Genomic DNA, 26,347 nt, shown 5'->3' on the forward strand with positions numbered 1-26,347 from the left:
CTAACAGGACCAAGAAATAGCTGCAAAGCTGTGTATTTTGCTTGGTCACATAGTGGGAGAGAGGCTGCCAGTGAGACATGGGAACTCTTTAAGCCTAATTTCCTCATCTGCAAGATAGGAATAGTAAAATTTTTCTCATGTGATTCAATAAGCAATAGCTATTATATCAGGATCCCAGTTCCCCAATAGTGAGAACTTGTGTTCCTCTGGTCAGAAGACTCAAGCTCATGACTGAAACTGCCCACCAGGTGGCGGTATTAACCTGGACTGGTCCTGTTCAGTTTCCACTGCAGAGCAAGACCAGTAGTCATGGGGAAGCAAAAGGTGCAACCTGGGCTGCTTCCTCAGAGCTTTGGGTGGAACTGGGCAGGGGCAGAAACAACTCAGAGACGGGGCATATGTCAAGAAGGCCTCATGTTTCTTGGACCCATCCTCCTCCTTTTCTCATCCCAGGCTTCTCTGAGACACTGTTTATGCTGAGGAATAAACATTTTCTGGTTTACTGTTCACACAGGAGGGAGTTTCTCCCCTTCTAGATAAGTTTTTATCCCACCAGAGTGTTCTGCTTCCACTTCCAGTAGAGACTGTGTTTAAAAAAAAAAAAAAAAAAAAAAAAAGAGGCAAATGTGCTTTCTCAGACTGCACAGAGCATCTCATTATTTTGTGAAGCCCCACGGCCACCTATTTCTGAGACATGGGGCATGGCGGAAGCCAGAGTTATTCTTGGCTGTAGATTTTATTCATCCTTTTCCACCTTGATTTCAATGAATGAGTTCAAGTCAGGACAGCAGGTTTTGTGGGGTTGGTCAAAAGATGGGGAGACAGGTGCATTCTCATCCCCTCCCTCATCTTCCTCTTCTTGGAAATTAGGATTGTAAAGTTCTGGTGGAAGGAGCTGGGCTTCAGCAGAAGGCAGTCTGTCTGAGGGAGGCCCATACACACGGTTGGCTTTGGTGCCATGCTTAGAGTTAGCATCCAGGTGGTAGCAGAGCTCTGTGAGGCGCTGGGCCCGGAAACGGGGAGGGCGGGCCACCCACACACCTGGCTCATTAAGACTGTCCTCTTCATCTGACATCAGCTCCTCTGTCACATCCTTCCACAGACGTTGGTCCTCAGGTCCAAAATGCCTCATGATACTGGATCGGTTGGCAAAAAGCTAAGGCAGGAACCCAGGAGATAGATTAGGAAGGTAAACATTCTATGGATTAGATTTGGGGAAGAGGTTTGGTGGGGAAGGCTGTGTAAAATCTGTGCCTAAGTGAACCCAGTTCCCAAGTCAGATCTTAGCACTGGCTCACTGTTATTCTCTATCTTCCTACATTCCTGGCTCTCAACCCTATTCTCAGATGCCATGTCCTCTGGCCCTTCCCACTCAGGGAAGGGTTTAGAGTTTAGTTTCTTGAAAGAAAGGCCTAGAAACCTACCCGATATCGGCGACTTCGAAGTTTCTTCTCCTCTTTTTCCTTCAGGCCTTTAAAGGGATTCAGGGAGTTGCGATACTCACGCCTCTTAGTAAGGAAGTAGGCCACACAGGCTCCTGAGGGGGAGGGAAGGAAGGGAGCAAGAAGGAGGGTCCTCTAGAGTAGTGGTCCTCAGCCCGTTTTTCTGCCCTAACACTAATGAATGGGAGGTTGGGGATCACTACTTAGATGATGGGCTTTTTTTTTTTTTTTTTGAGACACAGTTTTGCTCTTGTTGCCCAGGCTGGAGTGCAGTGGCACAATCTCGGCTCACCACAACCTCTGTCTCCTGGGTTCAAGCGATTCTCCTGCCTCAGTCTCCCGAGTGGCTGGGATTACAGGCATGTGCCACCACACCCGGCTCTTTTTAGTAGAGACGGGGTTTCTCCAAGTTGGTCAGGGTGGTCTCGAACTCCTGACCTCAGGTGATCTACCTGCCTCGGCCTCCCAAAGTGCTGGGATTACAGGCGTGAGCAACCGCACTTGGCCTAGATGCTGGGCTTTCTTGGCATAGACATTAGCATCTATTCACTCCTCTTTGGTTTAGGTTTCTTTTTATTTATTTATGATTTTGTTACGAGACAGGGTCTCGCTTTGTCACCCAGGCTTGGGGGCAGTGGCATGGTCATAGCTCACTGCAGCCTCAAACTTCTGGGCTTAAGTGATCCTCCAGCCTCAGCCTCCTGAGCAGCTGGGACTACAGGTGCACACACCGTGGCCGGCTAATTGGTTTAGCTTTCTTTGCCCACCTCCATCTCCAACACTAACTCCTCCCAAATATCTCCCACTGGAAAAAGACAACTCCACTTGCTCCTGTGTCTCCCAGCTCCCTCCACCAAATAAAACCTACCTCTTCTTGGGTGTGGTGGCTCACACCTGTAATCCCAACATTTTGGGAGGCCTCCTGCTGAGGCAGGAGGATTGCTTGAGCCCAGGAGTTTGAGACCAGCCTGGGCAACATAGTAAGACTCAGTCTCTATTTTTAAAAAAAATTAAAAAAACAACAACAATCTACCCCTATTGCCACTCTTGATATAAGATTACAAGTATTTTTTCTTTTTTTTGAAACAAGGTTTGCCCACACTGGAGTTCAGTGGTACAATCTTGGCTCACTGCAACCTCCACCTCACAGGCTCAAGCAATCCTCCTGCCTCAGCCTCCCAAGTAGCTGGAACTATGTCATGCATGCCACCCCGCCCAGTTGATTTTTATTTTTGTTTGTTTGTTTTTGGTAAAGATGGGGTTTCACCATGTTGCCCATGCTAGTCTCGAACTCCTGGGCTGAAGCAATCCTCCTGCCTTGGTCCCCCAAAGTGCTAGGATTACAGGGATGAGCCACGGTACCTGGCCCTACCAGTACTTTTTCAGCAGAAGCTTTCGTAATACTTCAGTGTTAGCTACAAATAACAAAAGAGAGCAAGGAAAGAGAAAGCCTGGGAAATAATATTTAGGGACCAAGGGGCAGGCCTGGCTTCTGAACATAACACCTCCTCATAACACCTTAGATTCCTCCTTCTTATAATATCTTAGATTCAAGACCTGCATAAACAGAATACATGATGGTGTTCTAGACCTTTCCTTCTCTCATTTTCGTTTCAGACTGAGAGGGAAATAAACAGGCAATTTGAGATAATTCTATGAATATATTTTAGGTGAGAATAGCCAAAAAAAGTTTCAAATCCACTATTTTCAAAACCACCTAAATCATCTCTATTATTCCTCTTCTCCTCTGACCAAGAAAGAGGAGTGGGAGGAGAGGGGGAGAAAGGATGGCATAGGAGTTAAACCAGTTTTTCTCACCTTTTAGCTCCTTATCAGTGTAATTGTGGGGACTGGTCACCAGCTCTTGCTTGAGCTTTTCCAGAAGAAACTTCACTACTGAAATATTCCAAGAGGACTTGATGCTGCCACAAAGAGAAGAGAATGAATAAGGTTGTCCGCTTTGTAAGAGCCAGACAAACAGAGGTACCCGGCACTAATCAACTTTGTGGCAAATCCCTCCATGGCCTAAGAAGGTATGGTGAGATCAAAGCCTGAGTCTCATTGCTGTATTGGAGCATCCCCCTCTACTTCCCTGTCCTCAGCAAAGTACCTTCTCATTCTTTTTCCTCAAGGGGACCATACCTTTCAGACCCATTGAATCTCTTGTCATTGGTGATGTGGTTATGCACATTGTGGACAAGTTTCTAGGGGAAAAAAAGAAAACATAGTCAAGCCAAGAGTGGATATTATGAAAACTCTCCTCTGGTCCCTACTGTAAAAAGGCATTGTCCCTAAGGGGCTCTCTGCCTGAATCCTTCCCATAGCCTAGGTACCATTTCAGTAGATGCCCTTTCTAAGCCAAGAGCCTATCCAAGTTACTATTTCAAGTGGGGTCTTCCCTGACTTTTCATTTCATGTGTGTCAGGATTCCAGGATCATCCCTGGCCTTACTTCTGCTCCTGAGTAGTGTGATCACTAGGGCAGAGGGTCTCAAACATTTCCATGAACATACCCCTGATACCCGAGAAAGCAAGTATATACTAGGAGTACTGCGAGTGAACATTTCTTTTTTACTTTTCTTTGTTTTTTCGAGACACAGTCTTGCTCTGTCACCCAGGCTAGAGTGCAGTGGCGCGATCTCGGCTCACTACAACCTCCGCCTCCCAGGTTCAAGCAATTCTCCCGCCTCAACCTCTCGAGTAGCTAGGATTATGGTCACCTGCCATCATGCCTGGCTAATTATTGTATTTTTGCAGAGATAGGGTTTCAACATGTTGGCCAGGCTGGTCTTAAACTCCTGCTCTCGGGTGATCTGCCTACCTTGACCTTCCAAAGTGGTGGGATTACAGGCATGAGCCACCACGCCCAGCCAAGTGAACATTTCTTTTTTTTTTTTTTCTTTCCCACAAATAGCACTTTTTATTTGACACTAATTGAAGTCTGAACTTTAAACAGATTCTTGGACTGGTGGTTCATATCCATCAGCTCGTTCAACTTTAGCACCTGTCTCGTCCCCAGTGGCTTTTCCAGAACTCCTGCCTTCACCATGAAGCTCCATGAGCTTTCCCAATTCAAACTTGGGCTTCTTCAGCATTTTTACTTTTCTAACGAAGACATCATGGAGAGGATAAATAGATTGGCAAGCCTTTTCTATGTCTTTTCCAATGCTGTCTGGAATCAATTTATTGACCACTTCTTTCAAGTCATTTGCACCTCTCGGGTCATGATTTCCATCATCTTCTTCTGGATTTGGCGGACCTGTTGGTGCTAAGCATAAGAGGTCTTCCGTATCTGATTCTTGCGTTTTTTATAAAACCAACACAGAACAGACGAAGCAAGTAACCATTGGTAGTCTTGACGTCAACATGAGCTTCAATCATTGTCTGCCACTTTTTGACCATGGAATACATTTTGTCACGGGTAAGATCCATGCCATGGAAGTTAGTCAGGCAGTTTTTGCCCTGAACATCTTCAGTAATCAGCTTGAATTTTCTTTTTTTTTTTTTTTTTTTTTTTGAGACGGAGTCTTGCTCTGTCGCCCAGGCTGGAGTGCAGTGGCGCGATCTTGGCTCACTGCAAGCTCCGCCTCCCGGGTTTATGCCATTCTCCTGCCTCAGCCTCCGGAGTAGCTGGGACTACAGGCGCCCGCTACCTCGCCCGGCTAGTTTTTTTTTTTTTGTATTTTTTAGTAGAGACGGGGTTTCACCATGTTAGCCAGGATGGTCTTGATCTCCCCGTCTCGGCCTCCCAAAGTGCTGGGATTACAGGCTTGAGCCACCGCGCCCGGCCATCAGCTTGAATTTTCTAAATGCAACTTCATCATTCTGCAAATCAGCAAGACTCACTTCAAACACACGACCCTTGAGACCATCAGATGCAATTTTGGTTCCTTGGGTCCTGGTGACGAGCGTCTTTCCAGTATTTCTTATATTGAACATAGCAGGTGCTTTCACATCATACCAATCTTTCTTAGAAAATGGATCAACCACTTTCTTCTTGGCTCCCGTTTTGCCGCCTTTCGTAAGGCGCTTGTTCTTGCCAACCGCCATGGTCAGAGAGCCGAAAGGCGTGAACATTTCTTTAAGTCCTCTACTCTTGCACTTTTTTTTTCTTTTTTTTTCTTTTTTTTTTTTTTTTGAGACAGAGTCTCGCTCTGTCACCCAGGCTGGAGTGCAGTGGCGCGATCTCAGCTCACTGCAACCTCCACCTCTCGGGTTCACGCCATTCTCCTCCCTCAGCCTCCCGACGAGTAGCTGGGACTACAGGCGCTCGCCACCACGCCCAGCTAATTTTTTGTATTTTTAATAGAGATGGAGTTTTACCGTGTTAGCCAGGATGGTCACGATCTCCTGACCTCGTGATCCACCCGCCTTGGCCTCCCAAAGTGCTGGGATTACAGGTGGGAGCCACTGTGCCTGGCCCCTACTCTTGCACATTTAAATTTTTTCTTCAAAATGTATTTGTATTTCTTTTTTATTTCTTTTCTTTTTTTTTTTTTGTGAGACAGAGTTTTGCTCTGTCACCCAGGCTGGAGTGCACTCGTTAAAAAGTTTTGCCCACCAGGTGTGGTGGCACATGCCTCTAATCCCAGCACTTTGGGAGGCCAAGGTGGGTGGCACAATCTCAGCTCACTGCAACCTCCGCCTCCCAGGTTCAAGTGATTATCCTGCTTCAGCCTCCTGAGTACCTGGGATTATAGGTGCCTGGCACCATGCCCAGCTAATTTTTGTATTTTTAGTAGAGACAGGGTTTCACCATGTTGGTCAGGCTGGTCTCAAACTCCTAACCTTGTGATCCACCCACCTCAGCCTCACAAAGTGTGCTGGGATTACAGGCGTGAGCCACCGCACCCGGTCTGTGTTTCTTTTAATATAAAAATGTCTTCTTAGCCGGGCGTGATGGCTTACGCCTGTAATCCCAGCACTTTGGGAGGCTGAGACGGGCAGATCACGAGGTCAGGAGATGGAGACCATCTTGGCTAACATGGTGAAACCCCTTCTCTACCAAAAATACAAAAAATTAGCCAGGCGTAGTGGCGGGCGCCTGTAGTCCCAGCTACTCGGGAGGCTGAGGCAGGAGAATGGCGTGAACCCGGGAGGTAGAGCTTGCAGTGAGCCGAGATCGTGCCACTGCACTCCAGCCTGGGTGACAAAGCGAGACTCCGTCTCAAAAAAAAAAAAAAAAAAAGTCTTCTTGAAATTTTTTTTTTCTTTTTGAGACAGAGTCTCACTCTTTTGCCAGGCTGGAGTGCAATGGCGCGATCTCGGCTCACTACAACCTCCACCTCCCAGGTTCAAGCGATTCTCCTGCCTCAGCCTCCCGAGTAGCTGGGACTACAGGTACACCACCACCACATCCAGCTAATTTTTGTACTTTTAGTAGAGATGGGGTTTCACCATGTTGGCCAGGATGGTTGCAATCTCTTGACCTCGTGAACCACCTGCCTCAGCCTCTGAAAGTGCTGGGATTAGGGGCATGAGCCACCCAGCCTGGCAGTCTTCTGGAATCTGCTAGTAAAATTGATGACCCAGGAAAAAGCCCTGGGTTTGTCTGTGGCTTTATATATCCCCTTGTGTGTTACTACAAATCTCAGGAGTATATACACAATGGTCTGAAAAACAGAAATCTAAAATAACAGAAATGTGAATCTGAAAGAACCGTGGAAGCTATATTACCCAATCTCCCTTTCACATCATTAAACAGGCTGTCTTTCCACTTTGTTTATACCCATCTAATGATGAGCTCTCCATTTTGAGTCAGCTTATTCTATTGTCGAATATTTTCACTCATTAAAAAGTTTTGCCAGCTGGGCGTGGTGGCTCATGCCTGTAATCCCAGTACTTTGGGAGGCCAAGGCAGGTGGATCACCTGAGGTCAGGAGTTTGAGACCAGCCTGACCAACATGGTGAAACCCCATCTCTACTAAAAATACAAAAATTAGCCAGGCGTAGTGGCGTGCAACTGTCGTCCCAGCTACTCGGGAGGCAGAGACAGGTGAATTGCTTGAACCCAAGAGATGGAGGTTGTAGTGAGCTGAGATCGTGCCACTGCACTCCAGCCTGGGCAATAGAGTGAGACTCCATTTCAAAAAAAAGAAAGAAAAAGTTTTGCCTTAGATGTTTCAAAATCTGTTCCTAGTTTTGCCCATAATAGCACCTACAATATTTATTTATTTATTTAGAAATGGAGTCTTGCTCTGTCGCCCAGGATAGAGTGCAGTGGCATGATCTCAGCTCACTGCAACCTCTGCCTCCCAGGTTCAAGTGATTCTCCTACCTCAGCCTCTCAAGTGGCTGGGATTACAGGCACACGCCACCACACCCAGCTAATTTTTGTATTTTTAGTAGAGATTTGGTTTCTCCATGTTGGCCAGGCTAGTCTCAAATTCCTGACCTCAGGTGATCTACCCGCCTTGGCCTCCCAGAGTGCTGGGATTACAGGCCCGAGCCACCACACCCAGCCCTAATGCAGGGTTTTACATTTCCTTCAATTAAGTTTAGTTGTGTTGTTTCTGATTATATTTTCATCCCAAGCTCCCTTAGTCAGTGGAAATTACCCAGTTCCAAACTGACAGATTCATATCCCGATCCAAGGACTTTGCAGCTCCATATTCAGAAATCCCCAATTTATCCTTCTACCTCTATGGCTGATTCACCATACCAACTTAGGAAAGTATTGTCAACTCTTTATGGCTAGGGTCTCCACTCTGTAAAAAAGACCATTATTATACTAGCCGCATATTCAACACCGTCATTTTACCTCTTAGTAGTCCACACTTAAGGAATCACAAAGGAATGGGTGAATGTTTCAGAAAGTATTTGGGAGAGTTTCAAAAAAAAAACCAAAAAAAAAGGAGAAAGAAAAAAGGGAGTTACATAGCTTCCAACTCAAGTGACTTTGAAGAGATCAGCTGATAAAAATCAAAACAGGCTTGACATGGAAAGGGAAAATACTCTAGACAGTAAGTGTGAGGAGTGTAAAGGCTGTTGGCTCACCTACCTCCTGAATAAGCTAAAAATATTTCCCCAAGGAGTGGCTGGGATCTGCAGCATTCCAAGGAATTAAAGAATTCTGGTTTGATCTTTTTGGTTTATAGAATCCCTAGCAGCAATCCTCAAGAGCCCCAGCCGATTAGAGAGATGCCTCTTTGATTCCGTCCCAGAGCTAAAGATTGGAACAACTGTCCCTCCCGCTCTAAACCCACAGTCTGCCACAAGAACATTTTAAACCTTCCTCCATGATGAGCAGCAAAACTCCCTGACTGGTCCTCCAGATCCTTCTCAAGCACAGAATAGAGAGAGCATGATGGTGAGTGAGCATACTGTCCTTCCTGCACGTCTTCAGTTCCACCACACTCTCCTAAGGGAAGGAAGAAGCCAGGCCTCAACGCTGTACCTCTCTCTGGAGGCAGCAGGCACAAGTGGAATGGAAATGATGGAAAATCCTGCTTTTATGCAAATTGTAACTATAAACTCATTATAGTCAATATGAACATTGTATGGCTAAAGAATATCTCCAGCCGAGCGCGGTGGCTCACGCCTGTAATCCCAACACTTTGGGAGGCCAAGGTGGGTGAATTGCCTGAGCTCAGGAGTTCAAGACCAGCCTGGCCAACATGGTGAAACCCCATCTGTACTAAAATACAAAAATTAGCCAGGCGTGGTGGTGCACGCCTGCAATCCCAAATACTCGGGAGGCTGAGGCAGGAGAATCGCTTGAACCTGGGAGGCTTGCAGTGAGCCGAAATCACGCCACTGCACTCCAGCCTGGATGACAGAGTGAGACTAAAAACAATATCCCCATGATTGTCAGAAAGAAACTTTTGTGAGACCAGCCTGGGCAACTAAAATACAAAAATACAAAAAATAAGCCAGGTGTGGTGGTGCATGCCTGTAATCCCAGCTACTCTGGAGGCTGAGGTGGGAGATCACTTGAGCCTGGGAAGTCGAACCTGCAATGAGCCATGATCACACCACTGCACTCCAGCCTGGGCAATGGGAGTGAGACCCTGTCTCAAGAAAGCAAAAAAAAAAAAAAAAAAAAAGTTTTTGCATATAGAGTTTATCCCAAAGACTGTGGTCACTTTAAAGATTTCTCAACCTCTTCACTATTGGCATTTTGAGCTGGATAATTCTTTGTTATGGGGGCTGTCGTGTGCACTGTAGGATGTTTAGCAGAACACCCACTAGATGTCAGTAGCATTCTCCTTCCCCTGCCCCCAGCCACCCACCAGTTGTAATAATCACAAATGTCTCCAGATGTTTCCAAATGTCTCCTGGGGGTAAAATCACCCCAGGTTGAGAACTGCTGCCCTAGAACTTCTCTAAGTTTGGTCAGCTGCCAGGACGGGGACTCCCAGCTCAGCAGGATGTTCTTTGGGCTCCCAGCCACTACAAGAAGCTTTTAGGCAGACCTGGTTCAGGCCAGTCCCTTCCTGGCTAAGAGCTCTTGGGATGACTGGAATCTCCAAACCTCTATAACTGAGCTGAAGGTCTAGTGACTCTCTGCATCTCTGAAGCTTGAGACTACCTCAGGACAGCTTCACTTGCTTTTCCACCCAAGTTGTCCCTTGCCACTTACTCTGCACACTAGCTTAATTTGCAGGCAATTTCCAGAGTTACCCTTTGGTGATCAATCTGCTCAATCCCTTAAAGATCTTCTCATCAGGATTATTAGAACACTGGGAAGGCCGGTCATGGCGGCTCACGCCTGTAATCCCAGTACTTTGGGAGGCCAAGGCGGGTGGATCACCTGAGCTCAGGAGTTCAAGACCAGCCTGACCAACATGGCAAAACCTGGTCTCTACTAAAAATACAAAAATTAGCTGGGGGTGGTGGCATGTGCCTGTAATCCCAGCTACTCAGGAGGCTGAGACTAGAGAATCACTTGAACCTGGGAGGCGGAGGTTGCAGTGAGCTGAGATCGCACCATTGCACTCCAGCCTGGGTGACAGAGTGAGACTCCGTCTCAAAAAAAAAGGACAGCAGATGTGATATAAAGGAAGATACCACATTATCTGGAAAAGTCTAAAAGTTTGATGTTTAGCAGGGGACTTCCTATCCCTAGTGTTACAGAATAACCTCTCTCCTTATCCCTCCCACTCTGGTAGGATTCAGTATAGTATTCATTCAATATGGGGGGGCCTAAAATCAACCCACCCTTCATTCTTCACTTATCTTTCCAGACTGGAGAAAAATTTATAGCAATTGAGCTCACTCACAGAGAGTACCAGATCCCGCTTACGCCTGGAGTTCTTCTGCCCACTTCCTCTGGTCCTGCATGGGGAAACAGTCAGCCCTAGAGAGTGTCTCAGCTCTCCAGTACTCCCAGGGCCTGACTCTTCCAAGGCACTGTCCAGCGCAGCAGTGGCATTCAGCATGTCCTCAGGGCGGGGTGGTGGCAGCTTGGTTCCATTTTCTGGTCCTGTCTCTGAGGTTGCCCGCTGGATTGCCAGTTGTGTGGCTGGTGAGAGCTGTTTGGCATAAGCAGGGACTAGAACTCGCTGTACTGCACCCTCAGAGGCCACATAATCATCCACCAGCTAAGAATGTAAAAAAATAATAGCCTATTAGCCAGCCAGGCTTAGAGCAACCTGGTTAACCATCATTCTTTGGCTAAGAATAGTGAACAGAAAGTGGAAAGAAGGGGGACTGTAGCACAGTCTTTAATGCTCAATGGCTTGTTTCTCTGGGACTCCTATGAGTGTTGGGCAAATATTTCTTGTGTGTACAGGGCCTCTCATGTTGGGTTGTTACCGTAGGGCTGCTCACAAGGAGAAAGCATGCTTCTGACACTGTTTGTGAATCGTCATTTATAGATAGCTCTTGGATATAAGAAATGTAGCGGCCGGGCGCGGTGGCTCACGCCTGTAATCCCAGCACTTTGGGAGGCCGAGGCGGGCGGATCACAAGGTCAGGAGATCGAGACCACGGTGAAACCCCGTCTCTACTAAAAATACAAAAAAAATTAGCCGGGCGCGGTTGTGGGCGCCTGTAGTCCCAGCTACTCGGGAGGCTGAGGCAGGAGAATGGCGTGAACCCGGGAGGCGGAGCTTGCAGTGAGCCGAGATCGCGCCACTGCACTCCAGCCTGGGCAACAGAGCAAGACTCTGTCTCAAAAAAAAAAAAAAAAAAGAAAAAAAGAAATGTAGCTAGGTAAGTGTTTTCTCTGAAAGGACTGGGAGAAGAAGTGATGACAAGAAAGAAACCAAGCAAGAGAAGGAGTAAGAAAATAAAACAGTAACAACAATAAAGAGGAGACATAAAAGAAAAATGAGCAAAGGAGGAAGATATAAAGTCAGAAATCCCAAGAGAGACTGGCAGTGACAGCTCCCCTCACCTATCCTCCATTCCCAGAGTCAGTCCATGCCCTCACCTTGATCCTACCCCAGCCACATTCGACTGTCATAGCCCCTGACATCTACCTGACTGCCTGTGCCCTCAATCAAGGACATACAGAGCCAGGAAAGGAAGGAGGGAGCAAGGGAGAGAGGGAGGAAGAAAGGAGGGGGGATTTCTGCAGTCAAGAAAACAAAACACTGAAAGTGGGGAGACACACACACACACACACACACACACACACACACACACACACACACACAGAGAGAGAGAGAAAGAAGCGGGGGAGGAGGCTGAGATTTATAGACCTGTGAGCTGCTTTCTGCACTGTGAAATCTAATTCCATCCTGTCAGCCTGGAAGCCTTTCCTGCCTCAAAGAACCCACAGCTCAGGGCAATGCCTGGCCTGGTACCCTCCTGCTTCCCACCTTCCAGGTCCTCCCCTCTTGAGCTGGAACAACTGAGAGTCCTGACCAGCCACAGACTGGGGTGAGCAGCAGTGGCCATTACCCATATGGCTGTGCCTTCAGGAGAGCAATGACCAGTTGCTGTGTTACACTGGAGGGGGAGAGGGGGGCTTCTGTATTCATTTCTCAGATCCAGCAGATGGGCTGGGAGTTCCATCCCTCCCATCTACTCCATGTGTTCTGCTCCTTTACTCTTTACTGGGGTGTCTATGTCTTGTCGTGGGAGCAGGAGAAAAAGAGAGGACAGACAGAGAATAAGGTGGAGGAGAGCTGATAGAACTCCCACCGTCTCTCAAGTGGCACCACATCTGTTATTTTCCTATCTCTAAGATCTCTATAGTTGCTCCATCTCCTTTTCATACTTCCATGTGTGACATTCTGCAGTTCTTACTCCACTCAGCCAGGATTTTCCTGCTCATATGGCCCTTAAGCAATAAAGAAACTGAAATAGCACAATGTACATCTATGTCTTTTCCTGCTCACAAAATATGCTTGCTTGCTTCCTTCTTTTCTTCCCTCTTTCTCCCTATATGTTATTATCTTCCTGTTAACACTCAGTTGGCCATTTCTTTTTCTCGTTTCCCATTTTATTTCCTTTCCTCTACCTCCCTCTCGCCTTATGTCATAGTCTCTCTCCTGTGGTGTAGATTCTCTTTCCACATAGACTCACCTTTTTTCTGTGCTCCCTTTTTGCACTTTCTCTCCTCCCTCAGCCCTTCATTTCTACTTGTCTCTTTCCCTCCCTATACCTGTCGTCTGTTATCTTTATCTTTGTCCTCTCACTTTTTCCTCCTCTCGCCACCTCTGCCTCTCTCCCCTGTACATTCCCATCTCTCTTTGTACTGAATTCCTCTTGGCAAGCAGAGGGCCTGCAATAAAATATGAATGAGCCGTCTGTGCACGGCAGGCATCCTCACCAGGAGAGGCAGAGCCCATGGAGCAGCCGAGACAGCTGTGGAGGAAAAGGTGCCATGTGGAGCTATTGAGAGAGAGGGAAGGGCATCCCGTCACTACACACAGCAAAAAATGACCTTCTGCCAAAGAGGCTAATGGTTCAGGAAGAAAATAGGAGAGCTGATTATCCCTGAAGGAAAAGGAAACTTGGTACTGTTTTGCTTTATCACAAATACAGACAAAAGGTTTAAAGATGGAAATAAAAGAACAGAAAGGAAAAAGAGTGAAAGGCCGGGAAAAGCACTTAGGAGCAACAGCCCTCTGCTGCCATACTCACAGGATTGAGCAGGGGGGCCCCCTCGCTGGCAGCCAGTGTGCACCCCGGGAGCCGCATGTCCCTCTGAGTTGCTGGGAAGCCCAAAGGCCCAGGCCCCACTGAGGCTGCTCCCAGCTGCCGCAGCTCCTCAATCACCACCTGCACGCCGCTACCCACGCTGTCACACTCCTCTTCCACAGCAGACAGAGCCTTAAAGGCTTCCCCGGGACTTTCCTTGAGAGGCCCAGGCTCCTCAGGTGGGGAACTATGTGCCCGGCTTTCCCCGTCTTCATCAGGGGTGGACACTTTCCCTTGTCTCAGCTCACCCATTTCCTCCTGGAGACGTTTTAACAACTCATTGTTGGCTCTGGCAAGACCCAGAGCAGCTTCGGCCAAACCCACTGCCTTATCCACCCGTTGGTAGATAATATGCAGGAGCTGCTCTGAGCTCTGAACAGCCAGGCCATGTCCAGTCACTGTGATGGGGGTGCTAGGAGGAGGATTCCCACCCTGGGAGCCTGTGTTGCCTCCATTAGTCTCACTCTTACAGGCACAGCAGCAGCATCTGGCCTCACTGCCACTGGGAGGGGAGAAGAGAATGGTGGCACTGAAGGACATGGTGGATGGGGCAGTAACAACCACGCTTACACTGCTGGGCCACTCCAACAGGTAGGAATCATCGACTTCTCTTGACTCACTTTCCTTTCTCAATGAGGATGGTCAGAGGAGCCCAGGCCCCCAGCTGTAGGGTCTGTGAAAGAAGAGTAGATAAGCCATGAAGAAGCACACAGTCCACGGCGGCCTCTCCTCAGCCTGCAGAAGGGAGACAGGTGCCTTCTATTTGCAGATCCTGTGCTCTCCTAGAACATCACAAATCAAGGCCTTCCTGATGAATGGTTTTAGAGGGTAGAGAGCGTTCCTTCTGCCCCCCAGCATGGAACCCCCGACTAGTGCAACCTAAGGAACAGGGAAGGGATTCAGAAGGACCTTCCGGCATCTGGAAAGATTAGATGATTAAGGAAGAAAATGTAGATCTGTCTCCTCCTCCTCACCATCTTTACTGTAATAATGGTACTGCATTTCATTGCTTTGACATTGTTCCTTAAGGAGTTCAGAACGCTTCACGTAAGTTACCTCATCTACTCAACAGCGCTAGGAAACACATATTACTCCAGGTCCGGAGAAGAGACATACAGAGAAGTTATATGTCTTTTTCAAGGTCAGAGGAATAACAGCAGAATCCAGTTATTGGTACTTTCAATGTAGTGTTTTGTTTTGTTTTGTTTTTTTACCTGATACCACTTTTTGTTGACATTAAGAATCACGACAATCATGATTCTACCCTCTCTATAATTTTCATACAAATGCACATTTAGAGTAAAACTCCTAAATAAGGAATACATCCATCACTGCCCCCCTCAGCATGTCACCAGCTTCTCACTATTATATCATTAATGCTTTGGGGATGAGGGCAGGGAAATGAAATGAAAAGATCAGGGAATTGAACCCAGGGCTGCACAGCCTCCTTTCCCACATAGTCGTATACCTGGGCCATGAGTCTCTGTAATGGAAACTAGCTGTCCTGAGTCTTCCAGCCAGGAGCCCAGAGAAAGCACCTGTGGGGCCCCTTATCTTCATTTCTCATACTCCTTAAGGGTGGATCCAAAATTCAACAGGAATGTCTGAACAGCCATGCTGCCACTTTGCCTGCATGACCAGCCCCCATAAAAGGAGAAACCAGAATGTCAGTGATAAACCAAACTGCCTTTCTTTTAAATTACTGTAGTTAAGCAACTAAACTACTCCAGGAGAGAAAAAAAGGAGTAAAGAAGTTGATTCGTACCACTGAGAACACTCCAGGGAACTTAATAAATATTGTAATTTTCTAAATAATACTTGATAGTAGAAAAAAAATCCTTCTGATGCTCCGTGTCAAAACCTTAAGTATGTTTACAATTTCCCTGAGAGATGCATTTCTCTCTTACCCTGTAAATTAAAACATTACAATTAAAAGGAGAGGAGGGACCGGACATGGTGGCTCACGCTTGTAATCCCAGCACTGTGGGTGGCTGAGGCGGGGCAATCACCTGAGGTCAGGAGTTCGAGACCAGCCTGACTAACATGGTGAAATCCCATCTCTATTAAAAATACAAAAATTAACCGGGCGTTGTGGCGGGCGCCTGTAATCCCAGCTACTTGGGAGGCTGGGGCAGGAGAATCACTTGAACCCAGGAGGCAGATGTTGCAGTGAGCCGAGATCATGCCACTGCATTCCAGCCTGGCAACAGGGCGAGACTCCACCTCAAAAAAAAAAGAGTAGGAGGTTAGGAGAATTTTCTATATATTGAGGGTTTTCTTTTCTTTTCTTTTCTTTTTGAGTAGGCAATCTCATTTCAGAAACAGGCAATATCAATTCCTCTGAGGTACTAAAACATAAATCTGACAATGCATTTTAATTACATGTGGTTATCAAAGAATAGTCTTTAATTTGCTCTTTCCACCCTTTATGTTGAAGAAATGGCTTTTTCTGTGCCAGATACTTACTTCTCACAAAAACTTAACTCAAATACATTTACAGCTTCCTTGTCATTATAGTCACTGGAAGGCACAGTTAAACCTGAAACTAAAGGTTAAACCAAATTAAAACTAAAGGTTAAAGGAAAGCACTAAGCGATTCTATGTCAATTTATAGATGAATCACTTATGTATTCTTTTCCTTCCTAAATTAGGGCCTACACTGCTCCTGCAGAGCTTTTTCTTTTTAATTCTTTCTTTAACCTACATCATGCAGGGAGTTTGCTCTTAAACATGGATGCTGTGGGCAAAAGAATGTTTTGGTGATAATAAATAATAGTATTCAAATGCTTGCCAGCTGCGTTCAGTATTTGTAAAATCAGTAATTATTAAGATGCATCAGGTTGGGACACTGGGTGAGTTGTCTAACTCCCTTCTGGTACCAAACTCTCTTGCCTCACGCAGTTACTCTTTCTTGCAAGAGGCTTTTACCCCTACCAGTGTTGAGCCTGCCTCAAGCTCTTCCCCTCTCTTTTATTTTTATTTATCATTTTTTTGAGACGGAGTCTCGCTCTGTTGCCCAGGCCAGAGTACGATGGTAAGATCTGGGTTCACTGCAAGCTCCACCTCCCGGGTTCAAGTGATTCTCCTGCCTCAGGCTCCCAAGTGGCTGGCATTACAGACATGCGCCACCACATATGGCTAATTTTTATATTTTTAGTAGAGACAGGGTTTTGCCATGTTGGCCAGGCTGATCTCGAACTCCTGACCTCAAGTGATCCACCCACCTCAGCCTCCCAAAGTGTTGGGATTACAGGTGTGAGCCACTGCGCCCGGGCCCCTCTTCTTTAAATAGTCTTTCCTTGGTCGTCTTTCCTTGGTCATCTTTCCAAAACAGCACTGTATTGCAGGTTAAAAAAAAAAAAAAGGCCGGGCGCGGTGGCTCAAGCCTGTAATCCCAGCACTTTGGGAGGCCGAGACGGGCGGATCACAAGGTCAGAAGATCGCGACCATCCTGGCTAACACGGTGAAACCCCGTCTCTACTAAAAAAATACAAGAAACTAGCCGGGCGAGGTGGCGGGCGCCTGTAGTCCCAGCTACTCGGGAGGCTGAGGCAGGAGAATGGCATAAACCCTGGAGGCGGAGCTTGCAGTGAGCTGAGATGGCGCCACTGCACTCCAGCCTGGGGGACAGAGCGAGACTCCGTCTCAAAAAAGAAAAAAAAAAAAAAAAAAAAAAAAAGGCCAGGCGGTGGCTCATGCCTGTAATCCCAGCACTTTGGGAGGCCAAGGCGGACGAATCACGAGGTCAGGAGATCGAGACCATCCTGACTAACAGAATGAAACCCCGTCTCTACTAAAAATACAAAAAATTACCCGGGCATGGCGGCGTGCGCCTGTAGTCCCAGCTACTTGGGAGGCTGAGGCAGGAGAATGGTGTGAACCTGGGAGGCGGAGCTTGTGGTGAGCCGAAATCGCACCACTGCACTCCAGCCTGGGCAACAGAGCAAGACTCCATCTCAAAAAAAAAAAAAAAAGGGTGGCCGGACGCGACAGCTCACGCCTGTAATCCCAACACTTTGGGAGGCTGAGGTGGGTGGATAACTTGAGGTTAGGAGTTCGGGACCAGTCTGGCCAACATGGTGAAACCCTATCTCTACTAAAAATATAAAAATTTGCCAGCCATGGTGATACATGTCTGTAATCCCAGCTACTCAGGAGGCTGAGGGAGGAGAATTGCTTGAACCCAGCAGTCAGAAGTTGCAGTGAGCCAAGATCATGCCACTGCACTCTAGCCTGGGTGACAGAACGAAACTGCATCTCAAAAAAAATTTTTTTTTAAATGAGGTTCTCCCCTGGCTGCACCATGTATAAGCTGCATGAACATGAGTAAATTATTTCTTTTCTGAGTACAAGTTTTCTCATCACTATCTACTTTGAGTGTTTTCTATGAAGATTATACATAATATATGTAAGGCACCTATAGAGTGCTGGCACATGGTCAGTGCTCCACTAGCAATGGCTGCATGATATTATGATTATTCCTGTAACCTTTTGTGTTCCCACCCTGGACACCCATCCTGATTCCTTAATCTTTTTTTTTTAAGAGGCAGGGTCTTGCTATGTTGCCTAGGTTGGTCTTCAACTCCTGGCCTCAAGCCATCCTCCCGCCTCAGACTCCTGGGTAGCTGGGATCACAGGTGTAAGCCACCACCTTGACTCCTGATTCCATAATTTTGAATAAAATGCAATGGCTTGAAACAGAATTTGGGGAAATTTGCCCCCAAATTTAATAATGAATTTCTAAGAAACAATACATTATTCCTCAAGTCTATGAGGATGCATTTATAGGTACAAAACCTTCTATGATGCAAATTAGAAAGGTAATTGAGTATTTGGAATTTACTTGCTATCATGACTTGGTCTCAGACTAAGGATAATATTTTATGTTAGTTTTTAATGCTAAATGTATTTTCCTATTGTGAGTTCAATTTGTTCCTCAATTTCTCTTCTGTTTTTCTACTTTGTATATTACCATACTATGTCCATCTTAAAACATCACATTCAGGGCAACAAATAAGTGTTTTCTTGAATTAACCTGCCTATAAAAACCTGGTACAGTGTGGTCTAGCACAATGGGCATTCAAATAATTCTTTTTTGGTTTCCATGGACACTAGTGCTGACTTAATTTCCCAGCCTCTTGCTATAGTCTGTCACCTAAACTTTATATTATAGAAAGAAATTGGGATCACCAGGTAATAAACGAATATTTCATGTTATATTTACTAACCAGGTAACTATTTAAGTGCTGGATACATGACTGAAAACAAAACATTAATTTCATTAGCTGCATATATCCCCATTAAAGAAGGTGAGCTGGGCCCGGCACCGTGGCTTATGCCTATAATCCCAGCACTTTGGGAGGCTGAGGCGGGCAGGTCACCTGAGGTGAGTTCGAGACCAGCCTGGCCAACATGGTGAAACCCTGTCTCTACTAAAGATACAAAAAAAAAAAAAAATTAGCAGCACATGGTGGCGTGATGCCTGTAATCCCAGCTACTAACTCGGGAGTCTGAGGCAGGAGAATGGCTTGAATTCAGGAGGCAGAGGTTGCAATGAGCTGAGATCACGCCATTGCACTCCAGCCTGGGAGACAGGGCGAGACTCCGGCTCAAAAAAAAAAAAGAAGGTGAGCTGGTGAGTGCGGGGAGGTGTTTTTAGGTTCATATATATATTTAAAAAATTTATTTATTTATTTGAGACAGTCTTGCTCTGTCGCCCAGGCTAGAGTGCAGAGGCATGATCTTGGCTCACTGCAACCTCTGCCTCCCAGGTTCAAGCGATTCTCCTGCCTCAGCCTCCAGAGTAGCTGGGACTACAGGCGTGTGCCACCACTCCCGGGTAATTTTTGTATTTTTAGGAGAGATGGGGTTTCACCCTATTGGCCAAGCTGCTCTTGAACTCCTGACCTTGTGGTCTGCCCTTCTCAGCCTCCCAAAGTGCTGAGATTACAGGCATGAGCCACACCCGGCCTATATATATATATATATATATATATATATATATATTTTTTTTTTTTTTTTTTTGGATACAGAGTCTCGCTCTGTCACCCAGGCTGGAGTGCAGTGGCATTATTTTGGCTCACTGCAACTTCCGCCTCCCAGGTTCAAGCAATTCTTCTGCCTCAGCCTCCCGAATAGCTGGGATTACAGACGTGTGCCACCACAACTGACTAATGAATCCTGACCTCAAGTGATCTGCCCGCCTTGGCCTCCCAAAGTGCTGGGATTACAGGTGTGAGCCACTGTGCCCAGGCTCAAAAGTTTTTACATGTAAGGCCGTGTTAAAGGATGATTCACCAAAATGGATTGCACCTACTAAGTACTCAAATGAAGGGAAGACAAAGTCTCTACCTACAAGGTACTTAAAGTGTATTTCAGATGGGAATGTCTTAAGAACATGGAATGTTCTAAACATGGACTATCTAAAAAACAAAGTGAGGCTGGGCGTGGTGGCTCACGCCTGTAATCTCACCACTTTGAGGGGCCGAGGCGGGCAGATCACCTGAGGTCGGGAGTTCGAGACCAGCCTGACCAACATGGAGAAACTCTGTCTCTACTAAAAATACAAAATTAGCCAGGTGTGGTGGCACATGCCTGTAATCCCAGCTACTCAGGAGGCTGAAGAAGGAGAATCACTTGAACCCAGGAGGTGGAGGTTGCAATGAGCCGAGATTGCACCATTGCACTCCAGCCTGGGCAACAAGAATGAAACTGTCTCAAAAATAAATAAATAAACAAATACATAACAAAGTGAAATACATGCAAGTCCTAATAATATGGTATAGATTGAAAAATTTCTGAGTAGTTCAAAATAATGGAAAGATTAACAAAATGAAATCATATTGAGAAAGAGTTCTTACAGAATAAAAGCTTCCAGTTGAGCCTTGAGCAATGTATCAGATGAACTGATAGGGTAGTAAGACATTCTAGGGAAAAAAATAATTACAGGACTTAACAGGGTACATGTCAGAGGTCAGAGCAAAGGGGCTTATATAGTAAGGTAAGGAGAATTGACAGAGGTATAGAGATGGGGTATAGAGATAACTGGTTAAAGACAACTGCAAGATTATAAGCCTAAGAGTAACAGGATGGTACCACCACCACCACCAGAATGACAGAAATGAGGCAGTTGACAGGAAATACCATGGCCGGGCATGGTGGGTCATGCCTGTAATCCCAGCACTTTGGGAGGAGAGGAGGATCGCTTGAGCCCAGGAGTTTGAGACCAACCTGGGCAGCATAGCGAGACCCAGTCTTTAAAAAATAAATAAATAAAGAGGAGACACCAGTATATTAGGGAAGTGTATTTATTTAACATTTTAAATTTCAACTGATGGCAACATGTTATGTAGAAAGTCCTGAAAACAACTGACTAGGTCTAAAAAACAGAAAAAGATCTTCAATCTTGGGATAAGTTGCCAACACAGCATGACAGTAGATGTCACACTTAGGTTTGCAAAAAATATATGCATTTGGGGTTCATTTCAGTATTGGTCTAATTTAAATACATGTGAAATGAGCCTTAAAAATGTACTTTCCAATACTTTTGGTATTTTTCATAAATATTCAGATAAGAAAGAAAGAAAATTCATCTCCTTTAGACAGACAGTTCAGGGTGAGACTGGCCATAATTTTAACTATCCCTTTCCTCCCAAGTCACATTTTTGTTAGGACTAAATATATCATACTCTTGGCAGTTCCCTTGCTTGCTTTCTCCCCATTCTGAGTTTGAATTTTCTGCATGACTGAGTTCACCTCCAAACTATGAAAAATAAAAGTTTTCTCACTATTTAATAGATGTGTATGATACGGTATCATTCAGATGATATATGTTTTATAATGGGCGCTTGACTCATTCAGGGTCATGCTAGCAATAGACTTCCTTAAATGTGATTACTGAAAGCATGGCAATTCATATCATAATCTTCATTTTAAGAAATAAATAAGGTAAATGGCCACTTAAAACTCCTGCTGTGTTGGTCAGTCCTACTCCTCCACTTCAAGGTGCAAAATGGCTCACCTGTCAAAAGGTTCTCTCAAAACCTATTTTTATCAGAAATGAGCTCCTTATCACACAAGAGCAGCTAAGTAAATACCACAAAATACTATTTTCCCACATTTTAAAAGAGTGACTCGTCTAATGATCTGCAAAAAATCCAAGACCTTATTTTTAGGGGTAAAAAACAGAACTGTAGACCCAGAAGGCAGAATGCGGTCTTAAAAGGATTCCATGTAATCTGAAAATTCCAGGTATATTTCTATAACAGGATGAGAATTTTTAACCCAGCATAGCACAGTCCTTTTTATTTACACTCGCTAAGATTACATTGGTAAGATTAATATTTCCGATTTCAGGTTTGCCTAATGTAAGGGACTCACTACATTTACGGAGAAACTGAAAAATTAAAAAGTAGCTCCTAGAAGTCTCTCTTGTGCCAGCGAGAACTTGGTAAATGTTAGTTGATTAAATATTAGTCAAGGATGACAAGGTGGACCCCAGGGACGGCAGAACCATTTCCGATGGGTAAGTGTGATTCAGCTACCGGCAGGGCGATCGCAGCGACGCTGGCGGCAAAGATCGGCGACTGCTCAAGAGGCCGCAGGCGACAGGGTGACTCGCCACTGTGCCCAACCATACAGTGCGCTCTGGGAGTCCCGGGTAAAGGGGGTCATTCCCGGGAGGGCTGCGGAGAGCAGGGCGGCCGGAGGAGCGGCTGGGGATCTCGCCGGGTCACCGGGGAGGGTAGACTACGTAGCACCGAGAGCTTTGAGAACCTGGGCTGAAGGCGGCGCTCGCCGTGAGAACTGACGCGGAGGTGCAGCTTAGCAGCCCTACGGTTGTTCTACCGCGTGTGCCCGGCGCTACCGCACGGGCTGACTCAGCTAGGCTGGGCCTGAGGCGGGCGCGCGGCAGAGGAATCCGCTGCGCCTCCCCGTGTACCCGGCCGGCTCGCGCACGCGGGGAGACACCGCCCCGCTTGCCTTCTGGCTCCCGGTGATTGGCGGTTATACGACGGTTGGGGAGCAGGGTCACGGACACTATTGGCTGCAAACAACAGTCACTCAAAAAGTCAGGTAGGGGAGGGGCCTCCTCAGGGAGGGACAAGACTGGGAGGCTATTTCAAGGCCGTCAGACGCCATCTTTAGCTTGTTTTTGTTTACTTGCTTTTGTTCCCTGTTGCTCACAAGCCTGTGTGTACACGATTATAAGCACAGTGGCCACAAATCGGCGTCACACGTTGGGTGGTGGCCGACTTTTAGTTACTGCTGGCCTCGGTTACATTTCTTTCACATGTCACCTGCAAATTAGTAGCTCATAGTTTTTAAGTTTCCGATACTAGGGGCCCCGAGGATTCCCAGGCAAAATCAACAAAGTTTAGTTTTGCTTTGCTTTGGAAGGCCAAGCCAATGATATATATGTCCGAGGAATTGTCTCCTTTCTTACAAAAGAAAGAAAAAGCAGTAACTGGATATGACCCTACGTTCCTGGATGTAGAAATCAAATGGCCTAGGAAATCAGGAACACGGGCTCTGCACTGTTCTGGGGAGAGCTTCCTTATTTTTTGAGAAGCTAAAAAGTAAAGTAAAAAGTATATGTGATGACCTGTATTGATGTGGAAAAGAGCTAAAAAGGGTAAAACTCCATTAAAAATTGCCGTCACTGGCCGGGCGCGGTGGCTAACGCCTGTAATCCCAGCACTTTGAGAGGCAGAGGCGGGCGGATCACCTAAGGTCAGGAGTTGGAGACCAGCCTGACCAACATGGTGAAACCCTGTCTCTACTAAAAATACAAAAATCAGCTGGGCATGGTGGCACATGCCTGTAATCCCAGCTACTCGGGAGGCCGAGGCAGGAGAATTCCTTGAACCCAGGAGGCGAAGGTTGCAGTGAGCCAAGATCGCGCCATTGCACTCCAGCCTGGGCAACAAGAGCGAAACTCCGTTTAAAAAAAAACAAAAACAAAAAACTACTGCCGTGATCACAAAGGTCACTAGAATCTGACTAGATTTCAAAGAAATGCAGGCCTGAACTTGTGGAATAATCCACAGTCGAGCCAGTATTTATTAAGCACTGGTCTGACTTGAATTGTTAGAGAATAAAAATACACTCAGCACAAGTAAGAAACCCAGAAAGCCCAAACAGGGCCACTTTTGTTACAAATTTGTACAAGTAATTTTATTGCAGTCGGTATTTAGGAGTCAAATACTGCTTGAAATAGAATAGGATGCTAGCTGTGTAATAGAAATGCATTATTATACAGAGGTTTTGTTGTAATGAAATTTAAATTCTACAGTAGATCCTTTCTTTTTAATCTCCTGGTTGTCACTGCATCTGTGACATTCCAGTTTCTCCCTCAGCACCCCATATACCTCCTATGCTTTCACTCCAATCTGCGAATACAAATTTGGATACAGATATTTTCCATACGACTTCTAATGAGGAGACAGTGATTCTGTGACAGAATGAAGTGAAAATAGGGCTCCTGTAACAGGAGGTTCTGCTCTGCGAGACTGTTTTTCTCTAACTCACATACTTTTTTTCTGTGACTCTTAGAAATGAGGAGAAGGCTTTCCATTCTAAAAATGCAACATGATAACCAAAAGGCATTTCTTATCCCTTCTATTATTTGCCTTTGCATCCTCTTGGCTCCCTATCACCATCACCATGAACAGTTTTTGAGAATCAGACTTGACTGGATTTTTTTTCCTGATACTTTGCCAGCTGTGGAGCTTTTCGAATAGATTCCAACCAATAAACGACCATTTTGTCAAAAAGCCAAGAAAGAACTTCCCTTCTGAACACACCAACCAAACCACACATAAAGGCCAAAATATACACAGCTGTACATTTAAGAACGTGAGACAATAAAAAGCAAAACCACTTAGGCAAAACAGTCACTGAAGGCTTTGAACCACAGATTCAATAAATTGCCTACTCTCATTTGCCACATGGACTATATACTCCTTGGCAATTATTTAATTATTCATTATTCTGATCCTTTAGGAGCAGAAAAATATAGTAAATGCACATAGAAAGTGCCTAAGTATGCTAAGCATAGGATTTCTTCTAAGCTCTGCTTTGCACACAAAATGTTTCGATCACATTTGGGAAGACAACAGAAAAAAAATTCACATCCTAGGGGATACTTTGCACACATAAAACCAGATATATTTATCACTTTTGAAAATAAAATCTGATATGGCACATATACACACATATTGTACATATACACAAATAACCCCAAATTATAACTTTACAAATTTGTTTCAAGAAACACACACACACACATACACACAAATGTTCTAATGAAAATGTGTGTGAAAGACACACTGTAAGGTCTGTCCCCTTTCCCTAGGGAAATGAATGTCTCCATTATAATATCCCAATATTAACCTATTGGCCTTGGACAAGTGCCACATCCCAGCCAGTTGGTTTTGGTTCTGGGGAGTGGGTGTGTAAAAAGCAATCACACGGCTTTCTGAGGGAGCCTCAAATCTCTCTCTGCTTCCTTCGATGTTGCCTGTGGCAGAAATTTACATTATCCCTTCAGCCCGCTTAAAAAAATCTGTACTTCCCAAGCGGCTAAATTTTTAAAGTCCCTCAACCACAAAAATCTACCAGTTCTTAAAATGTGATTTGAAAAAAAAACTATAAATTTGGCTGGAAACGGTTGTACACGGCCATCCTGCTTCTCAACTTCTTGGTATATTTAAAACCTTGACCAGGAAAAAGAAAGAGGAAGAGAGACAGAAAAAGAAATGGGGGAAAGAGCAAATTCCCCTTAGCAACAGTTTCCTCACCCCAGCACTGCTACAGATCGCTATTTTTAAAAATTTGAAAACACACACAAGATTAAGGAGGGAAAAAAAATGGAAAAAGGATACCCGAAGGTCGTATGGCTCTTTGTATTCGTGTGTGTGCAAAAAGGAGGACTCGCGGAGCCCGAGCCGGCAAGCCCCGCCCCTCCCCGGACGCCCTCCCGGATTGGCCGCCCGCGGCCGCGGGGCGCCCCGCCCGCAAGCACACGCGCCGCGCCCGAGGCGCCAACCCCGGGCGGGGGGGCCCCTGAGGGCCACCGGACCGCCGACCCCCAACCTCGCCTGGATCTTGGCAGACATCTTCCCCACCCCTCTCCCTTTCACTTTCTCACCGTCCTCTCACTCTTTCCCATCTTTTTTTCTCGGTGAAACAAGGCCCAGTCACCAGCATAACCATCCAGTGAACGACCTCCGGACACTTTGTTAAATTGGGTGAACTAGTCAGTAACATTCTAGACTGCGATTAAACATCAGGGACTTGGTGCGTGGGCCCTACTCCGGGTTTCCAGGTGGAATGTCTCTGGGTCACGTGTGTTACTTAACACCCCCACGTTTAAATGAACGTTCAAGTATGGAACATTTTTCTGAAGAAAGGCAAAGTAGTCTTACACTTCAGCCACAGCTCCCAGTTTCTCTACCTGGCTCAGACCACATTCTCAAAACTAAAATGGTTCCTCCTTATTTCCTGGAAGACCGCTGGTATACCTGGATTTTAAGCCAGCCATAATCTGGTCCCACCCACCTATCTGTTATTTATTTATTTATTTATTTATTTATTTAGACAGAGTCTTGCTCTGTCACCCGGGCTGGAGTGCAGTGGTATGATCTCCGGTCACTGTAAACTCCGCCCCTCCGCCCCCACTACCACCCCGCCCAACCGATTCTCCTGCCTCAGCCTCCCAAGAAGCTCTCGGCCTCCCAAGAGGCTGGGACTACAGGCACGCGCCACCGCACCCAGGTAATTTTTTGTGTTTTTAGTAGACACAGGGTTTCG

At 46.0% G+C, this 26,347-nt stretch overlaps 1 protein-coding gene and 1 pseudogene across 10 annotated transcripts; both read right to left on the reverse strand.

The window, feature by feature from the left end:
• Positions 1-399: 399 nt before the first annotated feature.
• On the reverse strand, positions 400-25,875 carry C7H14orf93 (chromosome 7 C14orf93 homolog). Of its 10 annotated transcripts, none has more exons than XM_077940706.1 (8): positions 25,420-25,462; positions 13,478-14,453; positions 10,663-10,983; positions 3,585-3,646; positions 3,261-3,364; positions 1,425-1,537; positions 1,042-1,156; positions 400-921 (listed from the first exon to the last, which is right to left on the reverse strand). In XM_077940706.1, exons 2-8 carry the CDS (start codon positions 14,072-14,074, stop codon positions 737-739), a joined length of 1,497 nt encoding a protein of 498 aa, XP_077796832.1. In that variant the 5' UTR covers positions 14,075-14,453; positions 25,420-25,462; the 3' UTR covers positions 400-736. The 10 variants fall into 10 exon arrangements, with proteins under 10 accessions (XP_077796832.1, XP_077796831.1, XP_077796828.1 ...); XM_077940705.1 differs by adding an exon at positions 16,001-16,079 and having other exon boundaries at positions 400-1,156; positions 13,478-14,207; XM_077940702.1 differs by adding an exon at positions 15,003-15,163 and having other exon boundaries at positions 400-1,156; positions 13,478-14,207; positions 25,336-25,462.
• Positions 5,108-5,610, reverse strand: LOC713060 (small ribosomal subunit protein eS1 pseudogene; annotated as a pseudogene).
• Positions 25,876-26,347: the final 472 nt, after the last annotated feature.

This window comes from Macaca mulatta, chromosome 7 (genome assembly GCF_049350105.2).
Source record: "Macaca mulatta isolate MMU2019108-1 chromosome 7, T2T-MMU8v2.0, whole genome shotgun sequence".
Taxonomy (NCBI): Eukaryota; Metazoa; Chordata; class Mammalia; order Primates; family Cercopithecidae; genus Macaca; species Macaca mulatta.

Bases quoted from the DNA above. Each gene is read 5' to 3' on its own strand.
- C7H14orf93 (XM_077940703.1), bottom strand. From the start codon at position 14,074: ATGTCCTTCAGTGCCACCATTCTCTTCTCCCCTCCCAGTGGCAGTGAG. The intron at 3,647-10,662 runs GTGAGTGAGCTC...TTTTTCCCCTAG, and splicing joins AGCGGGATCTGGTACTCTCT to AAACTTGTCCACAATGTGCA. The intron at 1,157-1,424 runs GTAGGTTTCTAG...TTCCTGCCTTAG, and splicing joins TTCGAAGTCGCCGATATCGG to CTTTTTGCCAACCGATCCAG.